This window comes from Fusarium oxysporum, chromosome 12 (genome assembly GCF_000149955.1).
Source record: "Fusarium oxysporum f. sp. lycopersici 4287 chromosome 12, whole genome shotgun sequence".
In the NCBI taxonomy this organism is placed as follows: Eukaryota; Fungi; Ascomycota; class Sordariomycetes; order Hypocreales; family Nectriaceae; genus Fusarium; species Fusarium oxysporum.
In genome coordinates, this window is record NC_030997.1 from 580,624 (window position 1) to 604,911 (window position 24,288).

Consider the following 24,288-nt stretch of genomic DNA (forward strand, 5'->3'; position numbering starts at 1 on the left):
TTTACTGTCGCACTTTTTAAACACTAATTGTCATCTCACGCTCTTTCGACCCATTCTTTTCTTGGTCATCAATGCGGTAGTTTTGCCGCCAAGCCTAATACTAATTCCCCCATAATGCTGGATACCCAGAACATGGCCTCACCTTGGCCATTGAAGGATGAGTTCATAAGCAATAGCGACCGCGACCGGGATAAAGCGCCATGGCATCGTCTCGAGAATCTCCCGACACCATTTGCGGAACAATACGCCAGACTCAGTCAACCTTGGCTTCCCGGCTTCTGGATTCGGTTCCCCTATCGCGGCCTTGGCATGTGGCTCTTGGCGTTGCTGGGGACTATTGCAGCTGTTATGATTCTCGTTTATAGTGATGGAGTGCCTGTTGATCATTGGGATGAGCGGATACAGCCCACGGTATGGCTGGCTTTGACGTCTGCGTTGTCAGGCGCTTTTCTTGCTTGTGCTTTTACAGAGGGAGCGGCCATTTCGTATTGGAGAGCCGCTGGCAAGCCGGTAACTGTAAGTGGACCTATACTACCGAGGAGTTCATGACTGATATAGTCCAGTTGCAACAATTACAAGCTGTCTATGGCTCCTCAACTGGCATCATACAAGCAGCCTTGAACTTGTTCACTTGGAAGTCGAAGACACTAGGCCTGGGTATGATTGACATATAATTCTGTAATGGTCATTGGGGTACTGATTATGATAGCATCCATTCTCATGACATTATCTGTCCTGCGCGGTCCCCTCATGCAGCGCGCCTCATCAACAACAAACCACTACCAGGCTCAACAAGGCATCATGAACTTTCACATCGCGAGAGAACTTCCCGAAAACTACGCGTGCATAATGACTGGCCGCACTCATTCTACTTCGCTACTCACCAAGAACTTTAGTGATGTCGCCCAAAACTATAGTCGCCGATCTGACATGGCTGTTTTTGATACTTCCTGCACTAACTGCACAACTGCAGTGGAAGGTTTTGGCTTCGACGTCAATTGCACTGAAACGACGAGGGACTTCAATCTCACAATTGGCACGGATAGGGCAAGCATGCTGAGAGCCATGGACGGAGCATATTTCTTCCAGGTTAATGTTACGGAGTACAGTGACTGGGGCGTGAACAACCTAGCTAATGGGTCATTCCTTCGGTACACGACACTCTACAAGGACACGGACAAGTGCAGCGGAAAGGCTAAGATCCAGACTTGCGACCTTCATGCTGGGATTGCGAAGTTTCCAGTGCGAATGGATGGTAAGACGGTTGAGCTTCAAGGAACATGGAAGGACGACAAGTTCATCGAACGAAAGTATGTACTACTCCAAGCATACTACTTGAGCTGTTTGCTAACCAGAGCGAAGATACATGTTGCCTGCTGATATGGTTATGTCCGGATCAGGAAATATTCTTGGAGGCTTCAGCATGATTGCAAAATCGCTCTACGAGTCGGAAGCTTCTATGCGCTTTACCGGTGCTACTGGCTATGATGTCAGTTCGACAGGTTTACCAGCAACCCAGTACCTTACCATGAACGGTACAACCCCGGGATGCGGAGACCGGTGGGACAACCCAATGGAAGACATCATCGAACTCACCCGCGATATTGGCTTTCGAGCAAGTCTCCAATACGCTAAGTACAACACGACAGACAAGCAGAAAGTCGAATACGACAGTGGCACGACGACGCTTGTATACGTGACGAATTACGAGAAGATGTGGATAGCAATTGCAGTCTCGCTGGTTGGTATTTTCGCTGTGCTCCCTACTTTCTGGGGCTGGTGGGAGCTCGGTCGAGACGTTAGCCTTAATCCGCTTGAGATCGCGAATGCGTTTGGAACGGTTGGTCAGGAATCGCATATTATGAGAAACGTGGATCCGAATCAGAACGTAGGAGGAATAGTGAACGCGGTTAATGATATTGGGCCTGTGAGATATGGTGCATGGGAGATGAGCGATGGTGTTGTCAGACTCGGGTTTGCGGGGGCTGGATTAGTCAGGAACCCGTCCAAAGGGGAGAGATTTAATTATTAGTTTTTGGATAGAACTGTGTTTTGATATCTGTAATGGTTTCCATACACTAATCAATATTCCTAAAAAGCCGACTTGAAAGTTGTGTAGTTTCCTTAATAATTGTCAACAGATGGCTAATGTTGTCGTGATCTGGATATCGCATTATCACGGCCTTTCGGCTCCCCAAGACGCCACGCCGACAAATTATCCAATCATGAATTGCCCCAATGTCTCACACCTTCAGTTCTCCTGATGCCTCATTTGGCGGAATGATTGGCTCAATCGTTGTCTGCGGCTGACATGCATACCCAAGTTTTGCGCAGTTGGGCAAAACTCAGCTGCACTGTAACCACCCAGGATATACAGGGCTTTGAGGTATTAAAATGGTTGCCTAGGTCGCACAAAACCTTCCACTTTATATTCAACATCCCCGTGTAACCAGCTCCATCGCCCAACTACTAATGGTATAGAGCCAAGCCATTCAAATGTCTTGCGAGATTCTTAGTCGTGGGAGACCTGATAGCAATCATGTCAATCAAAGACTCCCTAGTTGGGACCATATACCCCCCAGGCAAAGTCCCCTCCGTCTACCGGGTTTTGAACTGTCACCATCGCCCGTCTCGAGACGGAAAAGCCACCACGGCCGCTCTGTGTCGCCAAATACAAGCCCGCATTGGGTCTCGATCGAGACACCGAACGCAACCACGCCTCCACTGGAACGGCTCCAGAGCATAGGCACCTTGGAGGGACTCAACAACAATGGGCAACGGCACCGCATTGATCCTAGTATCAATGCCATAATTGATAAGGGATTCTTCCAGTCGGATGGGCAATGGACATGTTATAGGCGCAATTACTTCAGTGTAATATGCTCCTATAGCCTCTTCCCACAAGAGCCTGAATCACATATTCAATTGGCCCTTCCGGGCTCCCCAGAGCCGCTCCGAGTCCATGGATTCGCAATGACCATTACCGCAGTTGTTGCTGGCGATATTGGTCATAATATTGAGCTTGTTCAGCACACACCAAAGCGAGACAAAGGCCCAATTATGAAGCCAGTTGCTGTCAAACTCTCAGCAAAAACATCAACACAAAGCCAGAGACAACAATTGATTGCCGCTGAGCACACTTTTGAGCGAGTTCAGTTCAAACAGGCAACGATGAACAACGGCAAGCGGCGGGCCCAACAGCAATATCACCAACTGGTCGTTTCCCTTTTGGCGGATGTAGGAGAACATGATGCCGACCGTTTTGTGAAGGTCGCCGAGAGACGCTCTGTAGGACTAGTTGTACGCGGGAGATCTCCAGGTCATTACCAAAATCTCGCACGGCCCTCGGTAGGCAGTATGGTTGGGCTCCCTGCCGCTGGTTCGGATATAGCTTCTGAACAAGGTTCCCAGAATTCCGCCGCCGCTGCAGCATCCAGCGGAATGTTCAGGAAAAGCCAGACACAATCAGTGACGTCTCCACAAGATACTCAAGAGAAATTTCCAAGGGAATTGAAAGAGAAAAAGAAAGCGCGTGGTCAAGATATCACCATTCCACCGAGTGCGCGGAAACCTGGGCTCCAAATAAAGACCGAGGAAGAAGTAGTCGTCAAGCAAGAAAGTCCCGATAGCTACCAGCCTGTCACGCCTCAGCTGAAGCCTTTGGAAGGACAAGAATCCAGGGATATCCTGGACTGCGAAGAGTCTAGCAGCTCTGCGGGTACGACAGAAGAAACCACAATCTCGGATCGGGGCGAGGAGGATGTGTACGATATGTGGATCGAGGACAAAAAGCAATCAGTTATCAACGCAATGATGAGAAGTCTTTGCAAGTGGCTGGACTCCAGGTTGGTCTATGTTCGGGGTATGACATCGAACCAGGCAGAGACTTCGGGTTCTTCAAGCAGAAATGCAGACTCATGTGACCATACTGAGCCAAGCCGTGGAAAAGGAGAAAATCATTCGCATCCCCCGAAGAGAAGGCGAACAGACCCGAGTGACGGTGACGATGAAGATGGTGAAGAGGGAGTCCGAAAAGCGAAGCTTGCAGAAAGACGAAACGCGAATGAACCACCGAGGTTTGCGTGTCCGTATTTCAAGAGGGACCCAGGCAAGTATTGTCGGGAGGCGACTTGCGTTGGGCCTGGATGGATTGAGATTCATAGAGTCAAGTAAGTCCCATTGCTTAATCCCCAATTGGGTCTCAGAGCTGCAGGCTAATGCGGGTGAAACTACAAGAGGCCACCTGTACAGAAGACATGCGCTACCACCGCAATGTCCTCGTTGTTGGCAAGACTTTAAGACGGAGCAACTGCGGGATGTACATCTCCAGACTGATCCACCATGTCAGAAGAAAACGAACGAGACCAATTTGGATGGCTTCACTAAAACGCAAGAGAAGCAGCTTAAAAGCAGAAAGAAGTCGGAAATGAAAATGACGGATGCTGGGAAGTGGAGGGAGATGTACCAGATCCTCTTTCCAGATGATGATCCTGCGACAATACCTGATCCCTGTAAGTTGAAACTGTCTCACTCATGGAGTTTTGGTGCCTTTTACTTACAAACACTGCGAGACCATGAAGAAATGAGCGCCATGGTGAATACAGGCCCATCTGACTCCCACACGCCTGCCGCCTTTGCTACCTTTGCTCGCCGAGAGTTTCCTCGATTCGTTCGACGAGAGCTCGAAGTTCTGTTTCAATCTGAGTTCCAGGATGTAGAAGAGAGAATACGTCCAAGGGTTCAAGATATCGTTCTCAATCTCCAACCTCGGCTTATAGCCCTCTATGAACAATCGGCAGGGGAGGTTGGTGGAAGAACTGCTCTGACAGCTGAGATCTCGACGCCTCTAGCAGACAAGGATGCTCAGGGTGCTCAGGGTCGAGAGGTGTTGTCGCCCCTGGTTCCAAATCCGCTCGCAGATAATAGCCCCTCGACCTCGTGGCTTCCTAACCAAATCTCGGAGACTCCTTCATTTGACTTTGGAATTGATTGGGATCTCTTGCCAGAAGGTCTATTCAACTATCCACTTCATGGTCAGTTTGTCGTACCTCAGTTGGAGAAATTGACTCAGGACGACTTGCAAGTAGTGGGACGGAGACAACCAACTATCGGCCAGGCTTGATCGGGTTCTGTCACACGTTGTTTATTATTATAAAAGTAGTCACTCCATCAATGATTTTTATCTGATCAGCCAGCTACATTGGCTTTCCGCAGAACCAGGTCGTTGCTGGGGGTAGATCAACCAATTATCAGCACGTATCTTATGACAAGCTCTTGTACGTGATTGGGTTCACGAGAAGGCTGAAGCTTGGCCTGATTGGTACTGGCAGAAGTTTCTACATTGGCAGTGTCGAATTTATGCTTCGTTATCCTAAACCGTTCTCTAGGTGAGTCATCTTCAGGCTTTGTTTGTGACTGAAGGTGAGCTTGTGACGCATTCAGGAAAAGTCCAAAAATCTCATACACGAGACCATAGAGGATATTTGTAGAGTGGCACCAAACGGACGAGTTTCATCCCATCAATGTATCAAAATTTCATCCGATGTTCGTGTCTTGATATCAGGGGAGCGCACTCGCTTTGAGTACGTTGTTCGGCGTCCAACTTGACTTCTGACAGTGTGAGAGGCAACTGAACGCGAACAATACGTATGACATCGTGATTCATGTTCCAGTAGATCTTAGCTCTACGTGGCCCAAGAACTAAACAATAGGTTCCCACTGTCACTTGGAGGCAAACGGCCTCTGCCTTTCACACGTGGTCCCGCTTTTCGTGATGCTCTCACACTGGCAGAGTTGCGCCAACACTGTAACTCGCAGCAGGAGACTGAAGTTCTGACGCGCGGAACTCTTCTGCTTACACTAGCCTGAGACCGTGCCATTGCCAAAACATAACGCGCGAGTGCCTGTTATCCCGTGCTTATGTTAAATCCCCATCTCCACCAACTTTACTCCCTCTCAAACTTCTCTTCCTTCAAACACAAACCTTTTTCCTTACCCAACCCTTTCTCTATCCTCACATAAATTTCTCACTACTCTTCCCGACCTCACATACAATACAAAACATCTCAACGATCACTATTTGCGCAAAATTCTTGGTTCCCTTCGAGCACCAGCAGCAAGAAAGATGGCTCTGGTTCCCTACACTAAGCAGCAGCTGGATGACTGTGTCCTCATGCCTCACGAGCCTTCCAGTTCCGAGTTCCACGTGTTCAACAAACTGCCTTATGACCTCCGTCATAAAATCTGGGAGTCCTCACTTTTGAACTATCGACACATCAAGGTCCTCCTTGCCGATGACAACAACTGGGAGTTCTCAATCTGGAACTGCCGGCACAGCAAGGTCTTCCTTGTCGATGACGATGGCGAAAAGCAATACGAGATCTTCGTCAAGAAGAGTGCGGCATACCACGCGCTTCTAAACACAACATCGGAGTCGCGCAACGTCGCCAAGACGTTTTACCGTGTTCAAATTCCTTGCCGTCGAATGGGCCCCGATGGCAGCGTCGATGGAATCCTATTTCTTTGCCCCGAATTAGACACCATTCAGGTAGAGACTCAGTGCTGCTCCCTCCAGCACTTCGAGAAGTTCTCGGACGCTATTTTTACCGCAGACAAGCATAATATCGGCCTGGTCAACTTGGCCCTCGACTGCGAATTCCGCCACATCGATGGAGTATTTTCCCTGGATGAGAACGAGCACACTCTTTTCACGGACGCCATCCGAAGAATCGAGGTTCTTACATTTGTTGGGCGCGTGGCCAAGCCTGAGCTTTTAATGTACGGAAGTGACCTGCGGGTCATCAACTCCTCGCTTCGCTTTGTCGACAAACGTATCGACACCGAGAGCTATGATCGAGGTGCTTTTAACTATGAATCCGGTTTATACGAAAACGAACTGAAGGCCGTTCACATCGGCAAGGAGGACCCACGTCGAGGGTATTACTCGTTCTGCCTTCTCATGGAGGAGCTGAAGATCCCGGAAGATGTGTACAAGTACAATTTGACTAATGAGCTTTTCATGCTCACCTACAACTATGAGCCGGAGTTTATTCCCACCAACGGCGATCCGCGTGAGTATAGGCTCGCCTACAACAATTCACAGCGGGAGTACCGAGAGTACAACCAGGGACCGCCCCCTGCAATTGGATTTTGGCTTTTCCCGCTGAGTGTCATTGGACCCTTCTTCCTTGACAACCTCAATCCACTGACTGGTCTCCCGTCGGACCGCAGTGAGGCCAAAATGGTGAAAGAGCGAGTCGTCGATGTGAGTGAATGCGACTCTAGCTTTTGTTTCTATCATCCTGCGTATTAGGATTCAGAAAGTGGCTGATTGTTGAACTTTCGGCCCTTGACTTAGGACAATTGGGTGGGCATGGACGGGCGATTTTTGGACGTGGAAGCGGCAGAGTGCCAGCTATATGTACTTGTTTTGCTTTCGGAGTTTTGATCGTCTAGGATAGGAAAGACGTTTAGTATTGTAGCAGACTTTACCGCGAACTCTCAACTCACATAGTATTCTCCAATGCCCGCATCTCCCAAACGTGATGTTCTTTCTTTGACTATAAATACAGCATAAGCCATAGACGGCAGTGTTGGAGCGGCTAGATATACGGAACTGTTTTGGAGTCTGAGGTGACTTGGTCTCCCAATAGTGCGCGAGAATCGAGCATTGTGGAAACGGAATCCGTTGAGTCCGAACTGATGAAAGTAACCTGTACTTCTCTTCACGGGTTCCAGTGTCAGCAAGGAGTCGTACCTTGTACTTAAGTGCCTTCTTAGTCAGCCGAAACCACATCCAGGTTCCATCGATGACGATCCCCTCATCACAGTCCCGTCTTAATGTAAGCAATGCAAATGAACCAAGAGACGCCCATGAAACTAGGACTATTATTCGATTCAGATGGAACAAGATGAATGGAATCGCCGATTCGAGCGCTAGGAAAGAAATCGCCTTTCATTTCTTACCTGCGATAACAGCAGAGCCCAACAGCCGCCGTGAGGTTGAGCTCCGACAATCAAGTGCTAGGTCACATCTCGCCAAATCCATGCATCGTCGTAAAAGAGCCAGCAAGGAACTACCATCAGAGCAAGAATCCACCGAATTACGCAGGACCAATAAGGGTATGACGATGGCGGAGAGGAGCACCATAAGAAATGACAGACAGCTTCTGCTTACCTCTGGACAACTCAGTATGTGCGTTATCCCCGACAGGATGGTGGACCCGCACACCAAGATGCTGCTTCACTACTGCACGCAATCTTTTTGGCCAGGATTCGAGATCGGGTCAGCCGCATTTCATATTCCACCGTTCGCGCTCGACTACAATACGCTTGTTGCTCAAGGTCCAGCATTGGTACATGCTTGTCTGTGGCAAGCTGCAGTGAACCTTGCATTCAAGAGAAACTCGCGGGTTACCGATAAGCAAAGTTTACTACACTACAATCAAGCCATTGCGCATATCTCGAAAGACATCGCGAAACCTGTCTCAGAAATACCTGAGCAGACTCTTTATGCCATCCTTAGTCTCTGTGGTCCCGAGATGTCGCCAGATGATGGAAACGGCATCATCAAAAAGGCTTTTGATCCGCCGTTAGCGGAGCTATCTTGGATCCACGTCTTTGGCAGCAGACTTCTCATTGATTCGCACGCCAAGGCCTTGATGAATCTGGTGGATCTGAAAGGGGGCATTCACAATGTCAAGTACGCTGGCTTCCAAGCTTCCTTTAACTACATGGATCTTGTACGCGCCACCCAAAAGCTTGTCAAACCTCACCTTCCGGTGTCTCAGCTTTACGGTCGTGTCAAGGAGACCCATGATAGGGCCAAGTTCTTCGGTTACGCTTCTGACTTTGTCGAGCATTCTCCATTTGAGGAATCGTCAGTTATAATTGACAGTCTTAGTGTGCTCGGTTTAGCAGAAGATGAGCGAGAAGTAATCTGTGACATGCGAGTATGGGTCAAGGTCATAGAGGCATACCATCACAGCGCGTTGACAAACCCTGATCTTTCGCTTCTAGCTGCTCATAGAGATCTGATCCAACAGCGCCTTCTCGCAACTCTCCCGGACGGGTATGATGGCAAGAAGCCCATGCAAATGGACGCGTCCGGGTCAACAGAAACCACCGCAGACCAGTGGATCAACGAAATCATTCAGACAGCTCTGCTGATATTCTCATTGGGCGTTACGTGCCCTATCTCCTACGCGCCTCCTTACCATCATGCTGCACAGAGGTTACAGGCACAGCTCATCCTGTATAAGGAGCGAGCGACTCATCTAGGATTATATGACCTGCTGACATGGCTTGGCATCTTGGGACTCCTCTGTACCGAACAGGTTGGGTCCGGGCTCAGAGAGTGGTTTGTTGGATTCCTCAGTATGGTGGAGCGGAAGCGCGGAGTCACTGGAGACGCGAGGGATTGGGATCTGGTAAAGAAAGAATCACTTGAGCTCATTCTGTGGTCTTCTGTCGCCTGCGATACTGCAGCAGACACGGCGTGGCGCGATGTCCAAGAAGTCGCGGATGAGACATCATGGAATTGGGGCAGGACAGCATGGTCAACAATGCTGGGGACTATATGTGGATAAATCAAGAAGACTATTAGCAGCTTCTCCACCAAGAGCATTTGGGGATTCTCACTCAAGGGGTTCGGCCAAAGACGAAAGCAAACCCAAGCATGGTCTTAGCTCGACCCGGGCAGTTTCGGAGTCACCCCACGAAGCCTGTGTTTTCTTCCAGAGATGTAAGCGTCATCACCATCCATAAGGCTTCCTCATTTATGAGCGCTATTCCTCATTGAGTATATACACTAAATGTTCCTGCATGCGCTAGTGCTTACTCAAGGCGGGTCGAGCCGTTACCTCCAGGTCGTCAATCCATTGACATAAGAGCGACGGTCGGGTTTTAGTTAACATTTGCGACGAGGGCCGCCAGCAAATGGTTGAGATCTCGTATCTCCGGTATCTCTGCACCGATATTTATTTTTTTCTGATGGACAACCGGTCTTAGATACGCCACGGGATCGTTATGGAAAGGCAGGTCCGCAAGGATGAGGGGCTTGGTGTGTGCATCTTGCTATATATCTGAACGCTCGTCCTAGGTCTCCAAGTTTTATACGGCTTGTCGTTTCATCACTCCTTTTCATCAACTGCACTTAAATCTTATTTCTCGACATCATGTCACTTAACGGAAAGGTGGTCCTCGTCACCGGCGGTTCCAAAGGAATTGGAAAAGCAGTCGCCGAGCGTGTTGTCGCCGACGGTGCGAGTGTTGTAATCAACTACTCCAGCGACAGCAAGCCTGCGGAAGATCTTGTCATTAAGATAGGCTCCGACAGGACCCTTGCTTTCAAAGCTGATGTCTCGAATATCGCTGAGATCGAGAAGCTGGTGCAAGCGACAGTTGAGAAGTTCGGCAAGATTGATTGCGTAATGGCAAATGCTGCATGCGCTCCCATGAATGATCTCGAGAGTTCAACAGAGGAAGGCTTCGATAAAGCCTTTAATCTTAACGTGAAGGGACCTTACTTTCTTGTTCAAGTGAGTCTTCGTGTCTAATGAATTCGGGCACAGTCCCTCTGACAACCATCAGAAAGCAGTTAAGCATATGCCGCGAGACGGCCGAGTCATCCTCGTTTCAAGCGGTGTTCTTCACCAATCACAAGTAGCACCTCGCTACCTACTTTACGCGTCCTCCAAAGGCTCCATTGAGCAGATGACACGTATTCTTGCTAAAGACTTGGGACCCAAGGGTATCACTGTCAATGCTATCGCCCCTGGTCCGACAGCCACAGAAATGTTCTTCCAGGGTAAATCGCAGGAACTCATCGATACTATCGCCGGTTTCAGTCCTCTTGGACGCCTAGGGAAACCAGAGGAAATTGCTGGTTTAGCTGCTTTTCTTGCTGGTCCAACTAGTTCCTGGGTGTCTGGGCAGGTCATCGGGGCTAATGGAGGTTCTTTTGTTTAAATGGGATAGATCTTCCTAATTAACAGGGGAAACTGGTCCTGTAATATTCATTATAAGGCTAAGCTGAACTATGATTACCAAAGCCCATTCTTCTCTTGTGTAAATGCCTAAATTATTTTGGAACAAAACGGATTTTATCTCAACTTGTACTTGCTGTTGAAAATTGAACCTTTGCTGGGTAATGAGAATATTCTAGCATATCAGGAACACTCTGTTTTTAGCGGTTTTGCTTTCACCCTGGTCATGAAGATGAGAAAAGTTCATCATAGCTCTAAGAAGAATGGTGTTTTTTAGAAAGCTAAGGTAGGGAATAGAGATTAGCTTCAAGCCTCAGTTCCCATGTAAGTATTACACGACTAGCTTACATCTAAACCCTTCTAAAACATCATCTTAGCTAGCAATTGATCAGTGATGAAAGCTGATTAGAACTCATAACCGAGACTCCAAGTTCGCAGGGTTATTGGGTGGCTAACGGTACCTTGGGCGATACACTCGTCATTATCGGCGTTATGCTAGGCCGACCTGAATTCAATATCCCTTGACTACCGCATGCACTATAACCAGCCTAGCTATCCCGTATTTCAGTCATCTCACGTCACTTTGGCCGCCAATTACAGCCCACGTAGCCTGGTTGATGTTTGTAGCCCGCTTGATCGTGGTGATGATACTGAACTGCTGGGGGTGATTGATAATATCCTGGAGGACCCTCTCCCGGTCGATATCCTCCCGGCGGGATCGATGGCGGCAGTGCTGGTGGTAGTGCTGGTGGTAGTGCTGGTGGTAGTGCTGGTGGTAGTGCTGGTGGTAGTGCTGGTGGCGCTGGCGGCGGTGGTGGTTGGTATATCTTCGGGTAGTGGTGTATGTGATGTACTGGTGGTGGTGGTGGTGGCGTTGGTGCTGGTTTTGGTCGGTATGTCACCTTGTGGTCGTATACGTGATTTACTGGTGGCGGTACTGGCCTTGGTCGGTGTGTCGCCTCCATGTGGTGTATGTGATGTACTGTCTTTGGCTGGGGCGCTACCTCAGGGGGGTAATATGGTTGTTGGTATTTTGGTGGCTTGGGCTGTGTTACTGGATTGGAATAGTACACTGTCTGAGGATCATAGTGGTGCTCTGTCTGTGGATAGCGTTCTGGCTGGTAGTAATGTTGTTGCGGGCTATGATACTCTGGCTGCTGCTGGGGGTTAGGCTCCTGGTACTGTTCCGTCTGTAGGTAGTATGAGGGTGCGGCTTGTTCCTTTGGCTTTGACTGGTATGAATCACTTTTTGGTGGACGAGGATTTTCGGCCTCGACGTCCCTATCACTTCGGTCAATCTCCCACCGAAGCAAGCTAGCACCATCATCCTCAGTCCAGCAACGCATCTTCCCCTTGCCAGCCATACGCCACACACCATTAATCTTCCTTCGGAATTTGTGAAAAGCATCACGTGTGACGCTGCCGACATCTTTAGTCCCCAGGATGACAGTACGCCCCTGGCTCTTTCGAACGGAGAATCTCATGTTGGCGCCCGTGTTGGAGCCCCCTACCAGAATATCGCTGCTGTAGTAAGCGTCGTCAGGGCCAAGCTTCCAGCCGCCCCGGTTCTTCCGAGTCCATTGGATAATGGCATCAGCTCCGCCCGCGAATGCCGAGTGTTTGTCCGTTCGCTTTACCCAATCTGACCATGAGCATGTATTCGAATCTTCATCTAGTTTAAACTGTTGGGGCATTCTGTTGTACGCGCCGGTAAACCCGTCCCAGCGCTTCCCCAGATCGGGGACGTCATTTCCACTCTCTTCATCAGCAAGGAAATTAGGGTTGAATGAGCTGTGGACCCAGATAGAGTAATCACTACCATCAGAGTGCTTCAGGATGGAGTGTTTGTACACTAAAAACGCTCAGGGTCAGTTAAAGTTCACGTGCGGCTTGTCTCGGGTTGACTGACTCTTGTTAAGATCTACGCCGTGTTGATCAGCTTCTTCAATGTCTCGAGCGGTCAGTGGAACATCACGCTTGGCGCGAACATGCGATACGATATTGCCGTGATCAATGGAGGCGTTCCTTTGTTCATGATGCCCTAGAATGGGACTGCCATTGATGAGAGTCGCTGGCGCCAATGCGGCCATGAACAAGCAGAGAACATGCATGGCTGAGGTTGGAGGAGAGACTGCATGAAAAAGGCGACTTTAAAGATCCAATCCAGGAGGGGAAACACCTTTTCTTATACTTGTGAATTGAGGCCACTTCTTCGCTGCTAGGGCTCAGGGCATGGTGATTCAAGAAGTTACTTAATTTTTTATAAAGCTTATCAATAGCTCAACAAGATAGGTCAATGCAACTCAGTCTCATAAGGTTTTGCGGTAAACTTTCGATCCTAGAAAGCAAATGGTATGTTTTGTATCAATTCTAATAACTGTTCGAGTGGTATTTCCCCTCACTTGCAACCCATCAGGTCGCGGAGAATGCAACATTAAGGTTATTGTAATGTCCACCGTCTTACATTCCACCTCTCACAATCGTCAAACGACTTCATGTGATACTCTTTGGTCAGCCTGGAGTTTTTTAAAGAAAAGAGAAGATAAAAATTGTGATAGCAGATAATTAAGTGATCAACAGAACAAGCAGAGGTGGGATATGTCGACGAGATACATCAAGCCAGCCAATGACGGATGATATATACTTCAGAGTAAGCATAGTCACCGAGAGATGAAGAAGGGTCAAAACACAAACTCACAATTGTCTAAAGAGCGCATGGGAAATTGTATTTCTTCGTCATGGCAAAACTAGATGAAATTCGGCGCATCAACTTCTACAAGAAGATTGAAAGTCGAGTATTTCAATACTTTATTTTGCCAATTGATACTAAGACATATTAAGGTTTATATTCCTATACTTACTTGAGTCTCGTCCTTAGAATGACCCTAAGCTCATTAATGCTCTAAACATGGCCTCTGGTCCTTTCTGCAGCCTTGTTTCTCATCACGATCTTATCTCCTGAAACAGTGGAACTCGACAAATAAATGTCGCATCCGGACCAATCAAATCCGATAACGCCATCCTTTCTTTTCAGCTCGAGGTCCAAAAGCAGGGGTCTCACCCCTGTTATTTTTGAGACTCTCCGCGCTTATTTATCTCTGCTTACTCTCCTTAAAAGCTGACAATATTCTATTCTCTTACAACTTCGCATATTCCGTTCCAATCGAGTAGAAACGTCGCAAGGCCTCATCATAGGTCATTTATGAGTCTTTTCACTTCCTCTGTCCGATCGTTGTCATAAAGCATGTTCAACCTTGAAAAGCTGATGGCTCCAGCAGCAGCTGAAGGTATTAAACTTGCAAATATTAACTGACAGATGATCTAACTCAAGTCGCAGATGGGATCCCAGAGATCCCTGAACTTAAAGAAACTGTTAACAAGATGCGGGAATACCGAGATAATATGGAAGACAGGTTAGGATCGTACTCATACGCACTGCACCCATGGCAAGATCGTGACCATGGCTGGGAATCACAACTACGAGTCTTTCATTTCGACGACGGAAACGTCAGATCCGAATCTCCTCGTCTGGACCGTCGTAACGACCCCCAGCAGCTTTGGTTGGATATTGAACAGGCACTCGAGAAAAAGCCCTCTGAAAACCCTCCGCGAAGTTTGATACTCATGGAAGGCATGGACGCCAGGATAGCTGAGGCTCTGAGTGTCAAACTTGGCATCCCTCATGAGTTTTGGACAGCCCACTATCTCACAGAAACACAGCTCAGGCTCATTAACCCGTCAGGCTTTGACTCCACGGACTCTACGTACTGGAAGATCAAGGCTCCGTCGCAACTTTCAGTTATATGGAATGAGATGCCCGATGAATTTGGAAACTGGTGCTTTAGCCCTTACAGTGGAAGCTGTCCTCGAGGCAGTGAGTTTGTGCTGAACTCGGAGACTACGCTCGTTGACACGACGCTTTGTATTTCATTTTGGGGGAAATACACCCCAGATGGGTGGATAGGTACGTTTCTGCTCCTGGCACCGACTACGTAGACTGACTGAGACCTGGATCTTAGCGCTCGTTTTAATGGACGTGCCCAACGGTTGCCTGCTTCCGGAAGATGAACCAAATCCCGTAATACCAAGTCCATACGGTCTAGAAAAGGTTGACGAGAGTCAAATCGCGATATCAGAATCGAACTGTTACGTGATATCGGAGTCAAAGAGTTCAATTAACCGACATATTTACCCACATCAACTCTCACTATGGGACGTGGCCGTCCAGGCATACGAAAATGAGAAGATTATCACCACTGATGATCCTTTCTCAGCGACTATCATCATTCGCAACTTCGTCTTCTGGAAATGGGAAGACCAAATCACCGCCAATTGGGATCTCAACCAGACGTTATGGACATCTTCACTGGTAGAAACACAAAAGGCACTGGACATCAAGAGCCCCAATCTTTTGATTGAGCGAAGTCGAACAATTGCTGCCGATTACCAGAAACTCCGACACTCGCGTCAACTTTTGCAACAAGCGGCAGTACTAGTCCGGCGGATTCATGAGGCATTTCGTTGTGATGATACTCATTACTTAGCCTCGCAAACCATTGAGAGGCTGAGGATCCAAATATCACAAGAGTCACGACGCTGGAGCCATCTTCAAGATCACATGAAGGTTCTGGACGAGCTTATCTCTGGCAACATGACCATGTACGCCCAACGAGCAGCAATGGACGAAGCATTCGCAACCAGGATTCAAGCATACGATTCCTACACGCAGACAAAAGCTGCCAACGAGCAAGCAGCCGCTGCTAACCGTACAGCTCGAAGCTCTGGCCAGCTCGCAAAAATCGCGACAGTTGCTGTGCCTTGCACCGTTGCGGCGTCTATCTTGTCTATGAACGGTGACTTTGCAGCTGGTGAACCTCTTTTTTATGTTTATTGGTGTGTTGCTATGCCACTTACCATTGTCTTGTTGGGTTGGGTTGTGCAGAAGGATGTTCGGGCTTGGAGAGATAAGCTGGTCAAGAAGGCGAAAAGTGAGAAGGGCGAGAAGGATGTTGAGAGTAGCAGAAACAGTGGTTACTACTCTGACTGAAAGCATGTTTAGTTGCAGGATTGGAACATTGTACTATAGTGCACGATTTCATTTAGCGCTCACATTCGATCTGATAGCGATAGCAAAGAGTTATTGAGCATAGGCCAGGACTTGTTATTGGTGGAGAAACTGCTTCACATCCGGACAAATGCAAGAGGTTTCTGTTGACGAGCGACAAGTCAAATTTTTGTCCAGGGTCTTACCAGTTTCCCATTCTATCTCAAAACATACCAAAATACGGAAATTGCCGTTATCCTCCCTAATAAAGTGTAACTGCTGGAGTCTGGGGGGTTTGAAGAGCTTCTTTTTGGTGTCGGACCGACAATTCCAGGCTTCGTTTCAAGAACAGGTGGCATTCGTGGTTGGCATACGAATGCCACCTTCTGGAAGCAGTGTCTCCAGTCCCGGGGCTTCCAGAGATGCATTGATCACATATTGAACCACAACTAGTCTCAGATCGAAGTAGTAGGATGAATATTATTCAGGGATCTAACTGCTTTAAGAAGCAACTTATTTACTAGCTATAACCTTGATATAGGAACAGTGGATTGAGACGTTTCGATCGATATTAAGGAGAAACCTTAAATCTTGCCAGAGGATCTTCACAACCCAACCAGATCAGAGGCAGGGATCCCATCATAAACTGTAAATGCGCTTCCAAACGTCGATCCCAAGTGAAAGCCTGACGACTTCAGCTGGGATAGCCTCAAAAACTCTAATCGCCATGGTGGTTGGCAACTCTTTTCCTGGATCTCATGAGTCTGGAACTCGACCAGTTTATGCGTTGATATTGAATGCAAGATCTGATATCGGCAGTTACTGATCAGAAGATCTATATAATACCATCAGGATGTCTTCTCAATCAATAACTACAGCACATTCATTTCACATTGACTCCTTACAATACGCTCTTTACTCAACAACATGAAATTCACTCTTTTACAGTTCATAGGCCTGGCCTTGGTCTTTCCAGCTACTACATCTCCTGTGAAAAACAAGGAGGTCGCAGTACAAGATGTGATCCTCGAGCCAAATTCTGACTCCTCAATCATCAAGGGCCGGGCTGTCAGTGCCTCCGCCAACTATCTTATTTATCCCAAGGCCAATTCTGCCATTAAGGATGTCGAAGCATTTTCCAAAAGCCTTCAGTCGCAGGCCGGCAAGACCAAGGTGGACACTGTCACCGATGTGAATGGCAAGCTTCTGGCTTGGTATGCCACGCTGAGCGCGAACCAGGTTGCAGTTATCAATAAGAGCAGTGTTGTAAGTACTGGTTCTATCATGAAAAGCTTCCACTAACATAGTGAACAAGGTTGGGTCAATTGCTCCTGATGCACCACTAAGGACCAAGGCGAAATCATCCGGTGTTGCCAAACGTGCTCTCAAGACCGACAAAAAGGCTCAGCCTGAGCTTCAAATGTTCTCAACTGCTCCGGGAAAGAAACCTTCAGGCTACGTTTATGATGATAAAGCCGGCCAAGGCGTCACTATCTATGTCCTTGACGAAGGTTTCAATCTCAGACACAAGGTACTGCCTTCAAATTGACTATGTAAGGACAGGACTGACCAGCTTCAACACAGGAATTCACCTCGTCGCCTGGCAGGAAGAGGTGGATCTTCTCCAAGGGCGCCTCTGGTGAGAATGACCCTGACGGTCACGGTTCCTGTTGTGCATCCAAGGCACTTGGCAGCACGGTTGGAGTTGCGCCGAAAGCGGATCTCGTTGCTGTCAAACTTCAATTGACTTCTTGGTCATTGCTCAAGGCTTGGCAAGCAGTCGTCTTGGATGTGAAACAGAACAGACTTCAAGGAAAGGCTGTTGTGAGCAACTCAAAGGCTTGTAAGTTTCCAGCACATGCCCCAGGCGAAGGTCACTGTTAATGGAACAGCTATTGCTTGGAGTGTCGATCGTGACGAAAGGTGGTTCCGAGACGCACTCGAGACTCTCCTCAAAAACCTTGAGACTCTTGATGTCGTCGTCGTCAGCTCGTCAGGAAACTTTGGCGTAAGTTCATGAGTAGAATACTAGCTCTTAGTCGTACACTAACATCAGTCAGACTCAGTTTGAAGTCAGCACATACCCATCGCTTTTCGCAAACCGGACTCCAATCATTGTTGCTGGAGCTGTTGATAACAACGGACGTCTCGCTCCGTTCTCCCAGGGTGGTCCTCTCGTCACGACCACTGCACCTGGAGTCGCCGTCAAGTGCGCTGCTATGAGTGGCACATCAGCTTACCAGGCTGGTAAAGAGTCAACTGGAACATCCTTCTGTAAGTTATGATCCTCTACCAGCTAGAACTCGACTGACCTCCATAGCTACACCCGCCGTTGCTGGATTAGCGGCCTACTTCCTATCGCTTGACTCCTTGAGACCTCGACTTCAAGTCCCTGGTTCAGTTGCTATGAACGTCAAGGCACTTATTCAGGAGTATCACTACGCACGCGTCTCGGGTGGACCCAAGGTTGCATGGAACGCACACACTCTGCTCAGAAGTTGATGCGCCTCTGAACAGTATTATGAGCGGGGAATGTCGAGGAGGTGGAAAGAAGAGGCAGCTTCAGTCGTTGTATGGAGTTCTCCAAGGGAGTTTAAGCTCGGCCGGCTATTTGTGGGTTGCCGTCACTATAGAGAAGACATTGGGTGCTTTGAAAATATCCTGTACTGAGATTGGTGCTCGAGCCTGTTCCGTGCCGAAGTAAAAGCTCAAGTTAACATGGTATAAATCAAACATAAACATTTGTCTAAGCTTTTCTTACATCCAGAGCACTACTACAAAGCAAACGACCGCCATTTTTCATAACTGATAACGAGGCTCTCAAGCAATCCAGAACCAGATGCGCTCAAGCCAGTTTCTTGGTTGGACAATCGGCCAAGTATGTTCCAAGCGATCAATCTCCGCCTTGCCAGACCATATATCCATCTCAGAGTACTTAACATACTTAGACTTCTTGATCCATTTATATCCGAAGATCAAAACAAGGAAGATGGGGATGTTGATGTATGGGGGCAGGAATGTCTTTGCACTAAAACGTCCTGGGAAGAAGGCATCAAAACCATTGAATACTGCAACGATGGTACAGAAGCAGAAAGAGAAGTAAGCCAGGAAGGGTTGAAAAGGTGATTTGAATGGTAGAGTATTTCGGTCGATGCCATGGTGGCTGAGGCAGTAGTAGAAGCGGAGGTAGGTGAAGGAAACACTGGCCCAGATGATGAGAGCTCCGACGCCGCTAAGGTTGCTGAACCAGAAAAAAACCTCTGAGCCGCTGTTGCTCACGTTGAGGTACACCAAAAGCCCGAAGATAGTGGTGACGCCAACACAGAGATAGGGAACACCGAATCTCTCCCAGGTCAGAATGCGGGGGGCTTTGCCATCAAGGGCAGCGGCGTAGAGAACTCGGGTTGCGGCGTAGAAGAGAGAGTTGCCGGACGACCAGGCCGACGTGAGGATGACAGCGTTGATGATGGAGGGAAGAATCTTGATGCCGCCGTTGCGGATGGCAATGACGAAAGGGCTTTGAGCGGCGCCGGGAGCAGACTTGTTGATGGCGTTGAGGAGGTTGGGGTCCTTGGATGAGACGCAAAGACCGACGAGGAAGATGGATAGGACATAGAAGATGGCGATTCTCCAAAAGACACGGCGGATGGCCTTGGGAATGTTGCGACGAGGGTTCTCAGTCTCGCCGGATGCCATGACGACCATTTCGCTACCACCGTAGGAGAACGTTGCAGTGATGAACACCTTGACAAAGGCGAGGAATCGGCCGAGAGCACCATCTTTGAGGTACTCATTCATGGGGCCGGGGTGGTTCCAATATCGGAAGCCGATTGCCTCGCCATTTGGAGCGCCGCCGACAGTGATGATGAACATGAGGATGATGAGACCGACGATGGTCAATAGCTTGATAGCTCCGAAGACAAACTCGGCTTCTCCGTATATCCGTACAGGTAGGCAGTTGAGAATGACCATGGTAAAGTAGAAGAGTGTGATCAATGCGACTTGGGGAATGTTATGGTGCCAGTAATTGACGATGACAGCCGAGACAGTGACCTCAATCGGAACACCAATAGCGAACTGATACCAATAGTTCCAAGCAAGAGCGAAACCAAGGGCAGGGTCGACGAAACGGGCAGCAAAGATGGGGACAGGGCCGGGAATTGGTAGCCATGATGCCATCTCACCAACACTATTCAACACACAGTAGATGTTGAAGCCCGTGATAGTGTACGCCAAAAACGCAGAGAGGGGCCCAGCAAGTGACAGGACCTGACCACTACCAACAAAAAGGCCCGTGCCAATGGCACCAGACAAAGCAAGGAACTGAACATGCCTAGACTTGAGCCTGCGGTTCAAAGTACCGACATTTCGGTTCTCGTAATCCTCAGCCTTAGCATCAACGTTGTTGGTCGGGAGTGTTGGTTCGATGGTGGGCGACTCCCTGCCAGCTTCTATATCGGGGTTCTTCTTGTCGATATCCATGTTATGCAGCAGCGGTTGTAGCTCCCCTGGCGATGCGCGAGATGAGTGAGGAGACATCGTGGAAAGGGAAGAGGAGACGAGGCTCTGAGGTATTAAGCATAAAAGGTCGCTCTCTACTCGCCATTCGTACTGAAAAAGCTCCGTGGGCAAGTTTTCCCGGATGCGCAAAATTGGTGCTAGAGCCGGTGATGATGGTGAGTGCTCCCCACGCTATGACAAAGAGTGGTGACGGTTGGTACAAGGGTTAGTCCAATGGATGGCACTGGACCTGCAAGAATTTTCATGTTTGTGCAGATGCATTTTTGGCGATAAGTTGATGATCACCCGATAATAATTGATAAACATTCTTACACCTGGATTACGTGTCTCTGTATTAGTGCTCTAACAGCAGGATCTGCAGACTAAACGACCCTTGGATGCGGGCCCATGATCTAAAAGGGAAGCTCGTCTCTCACAACCAATGGATGATGGACTGAGCCGTGATAACCGGCTTGGCAAGTGATCCGAGGTCGGTGATGCACTGATTGATAAGATGACGAGGCAAGGATCTCGCGGAAGATGCGTATCAATCTGCAGAGATCAAGCCATTATTCCGCAGTTGGCTCCACTGTCTGCCGAAGGTGTTGCTTGTGATTTTAATGTCTCAAGCTCTCGATCTGGATGATGCACGGCGTCGTGGGGCTCATTCGAGAGTCATCTCAGAAAATAGTCCAGATGATGGAAAACAACAGACTATAACTTATAAGATGGTGACTATTTGGAACCCAGGACTCTTCTGTTAATGCGTTGGGTCGAGATGACCAAGTCGCGTTGTCACGTAGTTAGCCAACGCGTAATGGAAGGCTGTTCAGTCCTTGCTACCCTATGGCTACAAAGGCAATACTTGCAATTATGCTACAGCGCCCTCATGAGTACATGTGTCAATATCAAATGGATAAAGAGATGGTCTATAGATACGTATAAGCCAGTCTGCGCATCTCTTGAACAGTTTAAACGTTTTACTTGCCAGTGTCTAGCCTTGAGAAAAAGAATTCGATGCATAAACACAGCCTTATGCCGTCAATGGACTTGATGAGAACGGGATCTAATCACAGCCTACATCTTGGATGCCAAGATTAGATGATATCGGGTATAACGACGTCTTATTGATGATTTTATCACTCTAATTGGAGCAAATTAGGACAGTAGCAATGAACCTGGATGGAGAATTACGTTGCTTGTAGTAGTGTCGGATCCATGAACTATCCCTGGAGGGGTGGATCTCAACCAATAACATAAAGCCCCGTTGGCTCAGTGGTAAAGCGTATCACTAGTAACTTACTACGAAATGATAAGATCACTGGTTCGATTCCAGTACGGGGCAAGTTATTTAATCTGATGTCTTCACGTCATATTTCTTTTTGTCCTTGGAGTAACCAACACGTATCCATCCATATTTGTCTCCAGGAAGCGTAGCTTACCATTTTCCCATCATTAACCGTTTGCTTCTCATTTACCGAGTCTGGAGCAGCTACCTTTGCTCTGGATCATAAACACATGTCGTTCAAGTTGGTATGAACCTATAATACAAATGAAAATACACGGAGACAACTCACAAAACCGCTGTTGTCATACTCAAGCCTTCGCCAATGCGCCATCGACAATTTCCCAGGTATGATCCCTCACTTTCCTGATCTGCTCTTCGCTCCAAGCCGGCTTCTCAAAAACCTTTCCCTTCCGACTCACAAACGCGTAATTCTTGTCCTTAATCTTCACAGCTTCATCAACACCCTTCAGCATATACTCAGCACAAGTGTCAGGCGAAACACCCAAGACAGAGGCTAGACCAGTTGAAGGGAGACGCATATACCAAGGGAGTGAATTCATGATGTTTGTGTTGACAATACCGGGTAGCGCGTGAATGAAATGTCGGTTCTTTCCCTCAGCTTTCTGCTCGGCTGCATAGTTCTGGATCATAGCGTCTGTCATGGAGAGACAGTGGGCTGCTGCGTTTCCGAGGCTGAAGTTGTTCTTGAGATCTAGATCATCCCAATTGAGTTTATCGGGACCTCCACCAGTGCTATCCAGCACAATCAAAACCTTGGCGTCGTCTGTAAGAGACGGAAGAAGTTCACGGATGAGTAGCTGTCGTCCGTAGTAATGAAGCGCCATCTTGCGGTCAATGCCTTCAGGCGTCTCTGTTCTTCCAGCGGTTGAGAGAATGCCCTGCGAGAGAACAAGGGTGCTGAACCGATCTTGCGACGCCTTCAATTCGTCGGTGTAAGTTTTGATGGCGCGCATTGAAGACGCATCTAGTTGTTTGAACTTGATGTTTGAGTGAGGAATGTTCTTTGGCTCATTGCGGCCGCTGATGATGACGGTTGATGAAGGGGAGTTGGCGGCGATGCGACAGGCGATGCCGTAGCCGATACCGCCTGTTCCGCCGACGACGAGAGACTTTGCTGCCATGGTGTTTAGTTAGATTTGAGGTGATTGAGGTGATTGATTGAGCGATGAATTTGTCGGTGGGTCGTGTCTTTATGTAACTGATGCTGACGCCATGTCTGATGATAACAATTTCGGAGTTTATGCTTCTACGCTAAACTCCGGATTTATCTGACCCTCCGCTCCGCAGCCAAGCACAAGCCACCCCGCAGAACCAATAATCGCCTACTTTCATGGGAGAACAGTGTCCATTTTCGTATACCGTACAGATTAAGTCATGGCTTGAAATAAGCATGTTTGTTATGCAGTCATCACTATGGTATTGCGCTACATTAATTGTCATTATATTTCACGCTCCAAGCCCAGTTCCTGGCGCATCTTCAGGGCTCATCTTGATGGGCATCTTCAACCAACCCTTCTTATCAGCCTCTAAAATCGCTTTCAACCAAGCATTTGCCATCTTCTCATAACCATCATCGTTCGGGTGCTTCGAATCACCAAGATCCTCCTTTTTGATATCAATAGGTACCTCAAGAATATGCTTTCCCTTCTTTTGCCTTGCTGAAATAAGTGAACGAACTTGAGGATTGAATTTATCTGTATTTGCTTGCATCTTCTTATCGTTGGCCCAAATCACTGGCGCGAGACAGATTGTGACATCTGGTGCGACTTTGAAGATCCCGTCGACGATGTCTGCGAGAATGGATGCCGCAATGTCCAGATCCTTTCCTTGGTCCATGTTGTTGGTGCCGGCGTGGATGAGAACGACGTTAGGCCGGGCTTGGATTGGCTTTTGCCAGTAGCCGTTGATGTCGGCCAGCATTTTCCCACTATGACCTTCGTGATGTCCATCAACCATATTACCATTCTTTAAAGTCCCAACCATATTGACTTTGACGCCTTGCTTTAGGATCTTTTGTCGCAATGGAAGGCGGTAGCCAACTAAGCCCGTTGAGCCGGTGCCTTTTGTAATGGAGTCGCCTAATGGCAGAACGCGGATGTTGGGAAGGGCAGCGGCTGGTGAAATGAACGTTGCCATAAGCACCGTCATAAAGGTGAGCGTATTCCAAATCGGTGATAGCATTTCGAATAAGGCTGCAGTCAGCTGGGCTGTAAGATGGTGTCGAGATCTTGACTACACGATAGAGCCTCGGGAACCCAGAAAGTGGCGTCGAATGAGAACATCGGCCAAATAAATAGTCTCGCCAACAATCGCCATCGCCTTCCCTTGACATCATCTTAACAACCCTCATAAGAACGTAATCCAGGTCGGTAAGCCATTTAATGCAAGTAAGATCTCGTGGTGTAAGCTCATTGGTGTCTTTCCATTCCGGCAAAACACCAATGCCGGTG

General features: G+C 48.3%; 10 protein-coding genes and 1 non-coding gene across 11 annotated transcripts; 7 read left to right on the top strand and 4 right to left on the bottom strand.

Annotated features, from left to right (window-relative positions):
• Nucleotides 1–114: 114 nt before the first annotated feature.
• FOXG_13288 (uncharacterized protein) lies at nucleotides 115–2,051 on the top strand (the record flags this gene model as incomplete). Its single annotated transcript, XM_018393247.1, has 4 exons — nucleotides 115–516; nucleotides 564–657; nucleotides 710–1,310; nucleotides 1,363–2,051. The coding sequence occupies 4 exons, from the start codon at nucleotides 115–117 to the stop codon at nucleotides 2,030–2,032; spliced, it is 1,767 nt and encodes a 588-aa protein (XP_018252474.1). The 3' UTR covers nucleotides 2,033–2,051.
• A 585-nt stretch (nucleotides 2,052–2,636) lies between these two features.
• FOXG_13289 (uncharacterized protein) lies at nucleotides 2,637–5,257 on the top strand. Its single transcript, XM_018393248.1, has 3 exons — nucleotides 2,637–4,169; nucleotides 4,237–4,511; nucleotides 4,572–5,257. Exons 1-3 carry the CDS (start codon nucleotides 2,974–2,976, stop codon nucleotides 5,120–5,122), a joined length of 2,022 nt encoding a protein of 673 aa, XP_018252475.1. The 5' UTR covers nucleotides 2,637–2,973; the 3' UTR covers nucleotides 5,123–5,257.
• Nucleotides 5,258–6,124: 867 nt separating this feature from the next.
• FOXG_21124 (uncharacterized protein) lies at nucleotides 6,125–9,587 on the top strand (the record flags this gene model as incomplete). Its single annotated transcript, XM_018401461.1, has 2 exons — nucleotides 6,125–7,264; nucleotides 7,800–9,587. The coding sequence occupies 2 exons, from the start codon at nucleotides 6,125–6,127 to the stop codon at nucleotides 9,585–9,587; spliced, it is 2,928 nt and encodes a 975-aa protein (XP_018252476.1).
• Nucleotides 9,588–10,175: 588 nt separating this feature from the next.
• FOXG_13292 (3-oxoacyl-[acyl-carrier protein] reductase) lies at nucleotides 10,176–10,968 on the top strand (the record flags this gene model as incomplete). The annotated part of the gene is made up of 2 exons (XM_018393249.1): nucleotides 10,176–10,538; nucleotides 10,591–10,968. The coding sequence occupies 2 exons, from the start codon at nucleotides 10,176–10,178 to the stop codon at nucleotides 10,966–10,968; spliced, it is 741 nt and encodes a 246-aa protein (XP_018252477.1).
• Nucleotides 10,969–11,563: 595 nt separating this feature from the next.
• FOXG_13293 (uncharacterized protein) lies at nucleotides 11,564–13,096 on the bottom strand (the record flags this gene model as incomplete). Its single annotated transcript, XM_018393250.1, has 2 exons — nucleotides 11,564–12,837; nucleotides 12,895–13,096. 2 exons carry the CDS (start codon nucleotides 13,094–13,096, stop codon nucleotides 11,564–11,566), a joined length of 1,476 nt encoding a protein of 491 aa, XP_018252478.1.
• Nucleotides 13,097–14,114: 1,018 nt separating this feature from the next.
• Nucleotides 14,115–16,204, top strand: FOXG_13294 (uncharacterized protein). Its single transcript, XM_018393251.1, has 3 exons — nucleotides 14,115–14,272; nucleotides 14,323–14,949; nucleotides 15,005–16,204. Exons 1-3 carry the CDS (start codon nucleotides 14,230–14,232, stop codon nucleotides 16,030–16,032), a joined length of 1,698 nt encoding a protein of 565 aa, XP_018252479.1. The 5' UTR covers nucleotides 14,115–14,229; the 3' UTR covers nucleotides 16,033–16,204.
• A 752-nt stretch (nucleotides 16,205–16,956) lies between these two features.
• On the top strand, nucleotides 16,957–18,531 carry FOXG_13295 (uncharacterized protein; the record flags this gene model as incomplete). Its single annotated transcript, XM_018393252.1, has 6 exons — nucleotides 16,957–17,295; nucleotides 17,345–17,560; nucleotides 17,614–17,872; nucleotides 17,922–18,037; nucleotides 18,090–18,303; nucleotides 18,350–18,531. 6 exons carry the CDS (start codon nucleotides 16,957–16,959, stop codon nucleotides 18,529–18,531), a joined length of 1,326 nt encoding a protein of 441 aa, XP_018252480.1.
• Nucleotides 18,532–18,616: 85 nt separating this feature from the next.
• On the bottom strand, nucleotides 18,617–20,766 carry FOXG_13296 (uncharacterized protein). The gene has a single exon (XM_018393253.1). The coding sequence runs from the start codon at nucleotides 20,566–20,568 to the stop codon at nucleotides 18,850–18,852; it is 1,719 nt and encodes a 572-aa protein (XP_018252481.1). The 5' UTR covers nucleotides 20,569–20,766; the 3' UTR covers nucleotides 18,617–18,849.
• A 1,024-nt stretch (nucleotides 20,767–21,790) lies between these two features.
• On the top strand, nucleotides 21,791–21,874 carry FOXG_21125. Its single transcript has one exon. It is a non-coding gene; the product is annotated as a tRNA-Thr (tRNA).
• On the bottom strand, nucleotides 21,868–23,055 carry FOXG_13297 (uncharacterized protein). Its single transcript, XM_018393254.1, has one exon. The coding sequence runs from the start codon at nucleotides 22,957–22,959 to the stop codon at nucleotides 22,126–22,128; it is 834 nt and encodes a 277-aa protein (XP_018252482.1). The 5' UTR covers nucleotides 22,960–23,055; the 3' UTR covers nucleotides 21,868–22,125.
• A 184-nt stretch (nucleotides 23,056–23,239) lies between these two features.
• On the bottom strand, nucleotides 23,240–24,079 carry FOXG_13298 (uncharacterized protein). Its single transcript, XM_018393255.1, has one exon. It carries the CDS (start codon nucleotides 24,017–24,019, stop codon nucleotides 23,285–23,287), a length of 735 nt encoding a protein of 244 aa, XP_018252483.1. The 5' UTR covers nucleotides 24,020–24,079; the 3' UTR covers nucleotides 23,240–23,284.
• Between the last annotated feature and the right edge of the window lie 209 nt (nucleotides 24,080–24,288).

Excerpts from the sequence above, each read along its gene's own strand:
- FOXG_13289 (XM_018393248.1), top strand. The coding sequence starts at position 2,974 with ATGACCATTACCGCAGTTGTTGCTGGCGATATTGGTCATAATATTGAG. Across the intron at positions 4,170-4,236 it reads ATTGAGATTCATAGAGTCAA|AGGCCACCTGTACAGAAGAC; the intron begins GTAAGTCCCATT and ends TGAAACTACAAG. Across the intron at positions 4,512-4,571 it reads TGCGACAATACCTGATCCCT|ACCATGAAGAAATGAGCGCC; the intron begins GTAAGTTGAAAC and ends AAACACTGCGAG.
- FOXG_13294 (XM_018393251.1), top strand. The coding sequence starts at position 14,230 with ATGTTCAACCTTGAAAAGCTGATGGCTCCAGCAGCAGCTGAAG. Across the intron at positions 14,273-14,322 it reads GGCTCCAGCAGCAGCTGAAG|ATGGGATCCCAGAGATCCCT; the intron begins GTATTAAACTTG and ends CTCAAGTCGCAG. Across the intron at positions 14,950-15,004 it reads CACCCCAGATGGGTGGATAG|CGCTCGTTTTAATGGACGTG; the intron begins GTACGTTTCTGC and ends CCTGGATCTTAG.
- FOXG_13296 (XM_018393253.1), bottom strand. The coding sequence starts at position 20,568 with ATGTCTCCTCACTCATCTCGCGCATCGCCAGGGGAGCTACAACCGCTG.
- FOXG_13297 (XM_018393254.1), bottom strand. The coding sequence starts at position 22,959 with ATGGCAGCAAAGTCTCTCGTCGTCGGCGGAACAGGCGGTATCGGCTAC.
- FOXG_13298 (XM_018393255.1), bottom strand. The coding sequence starts at position 24,019 with ATGCTATCACCGATTTGGAATACGCTCACCTTTATGACGGTGCTTATG.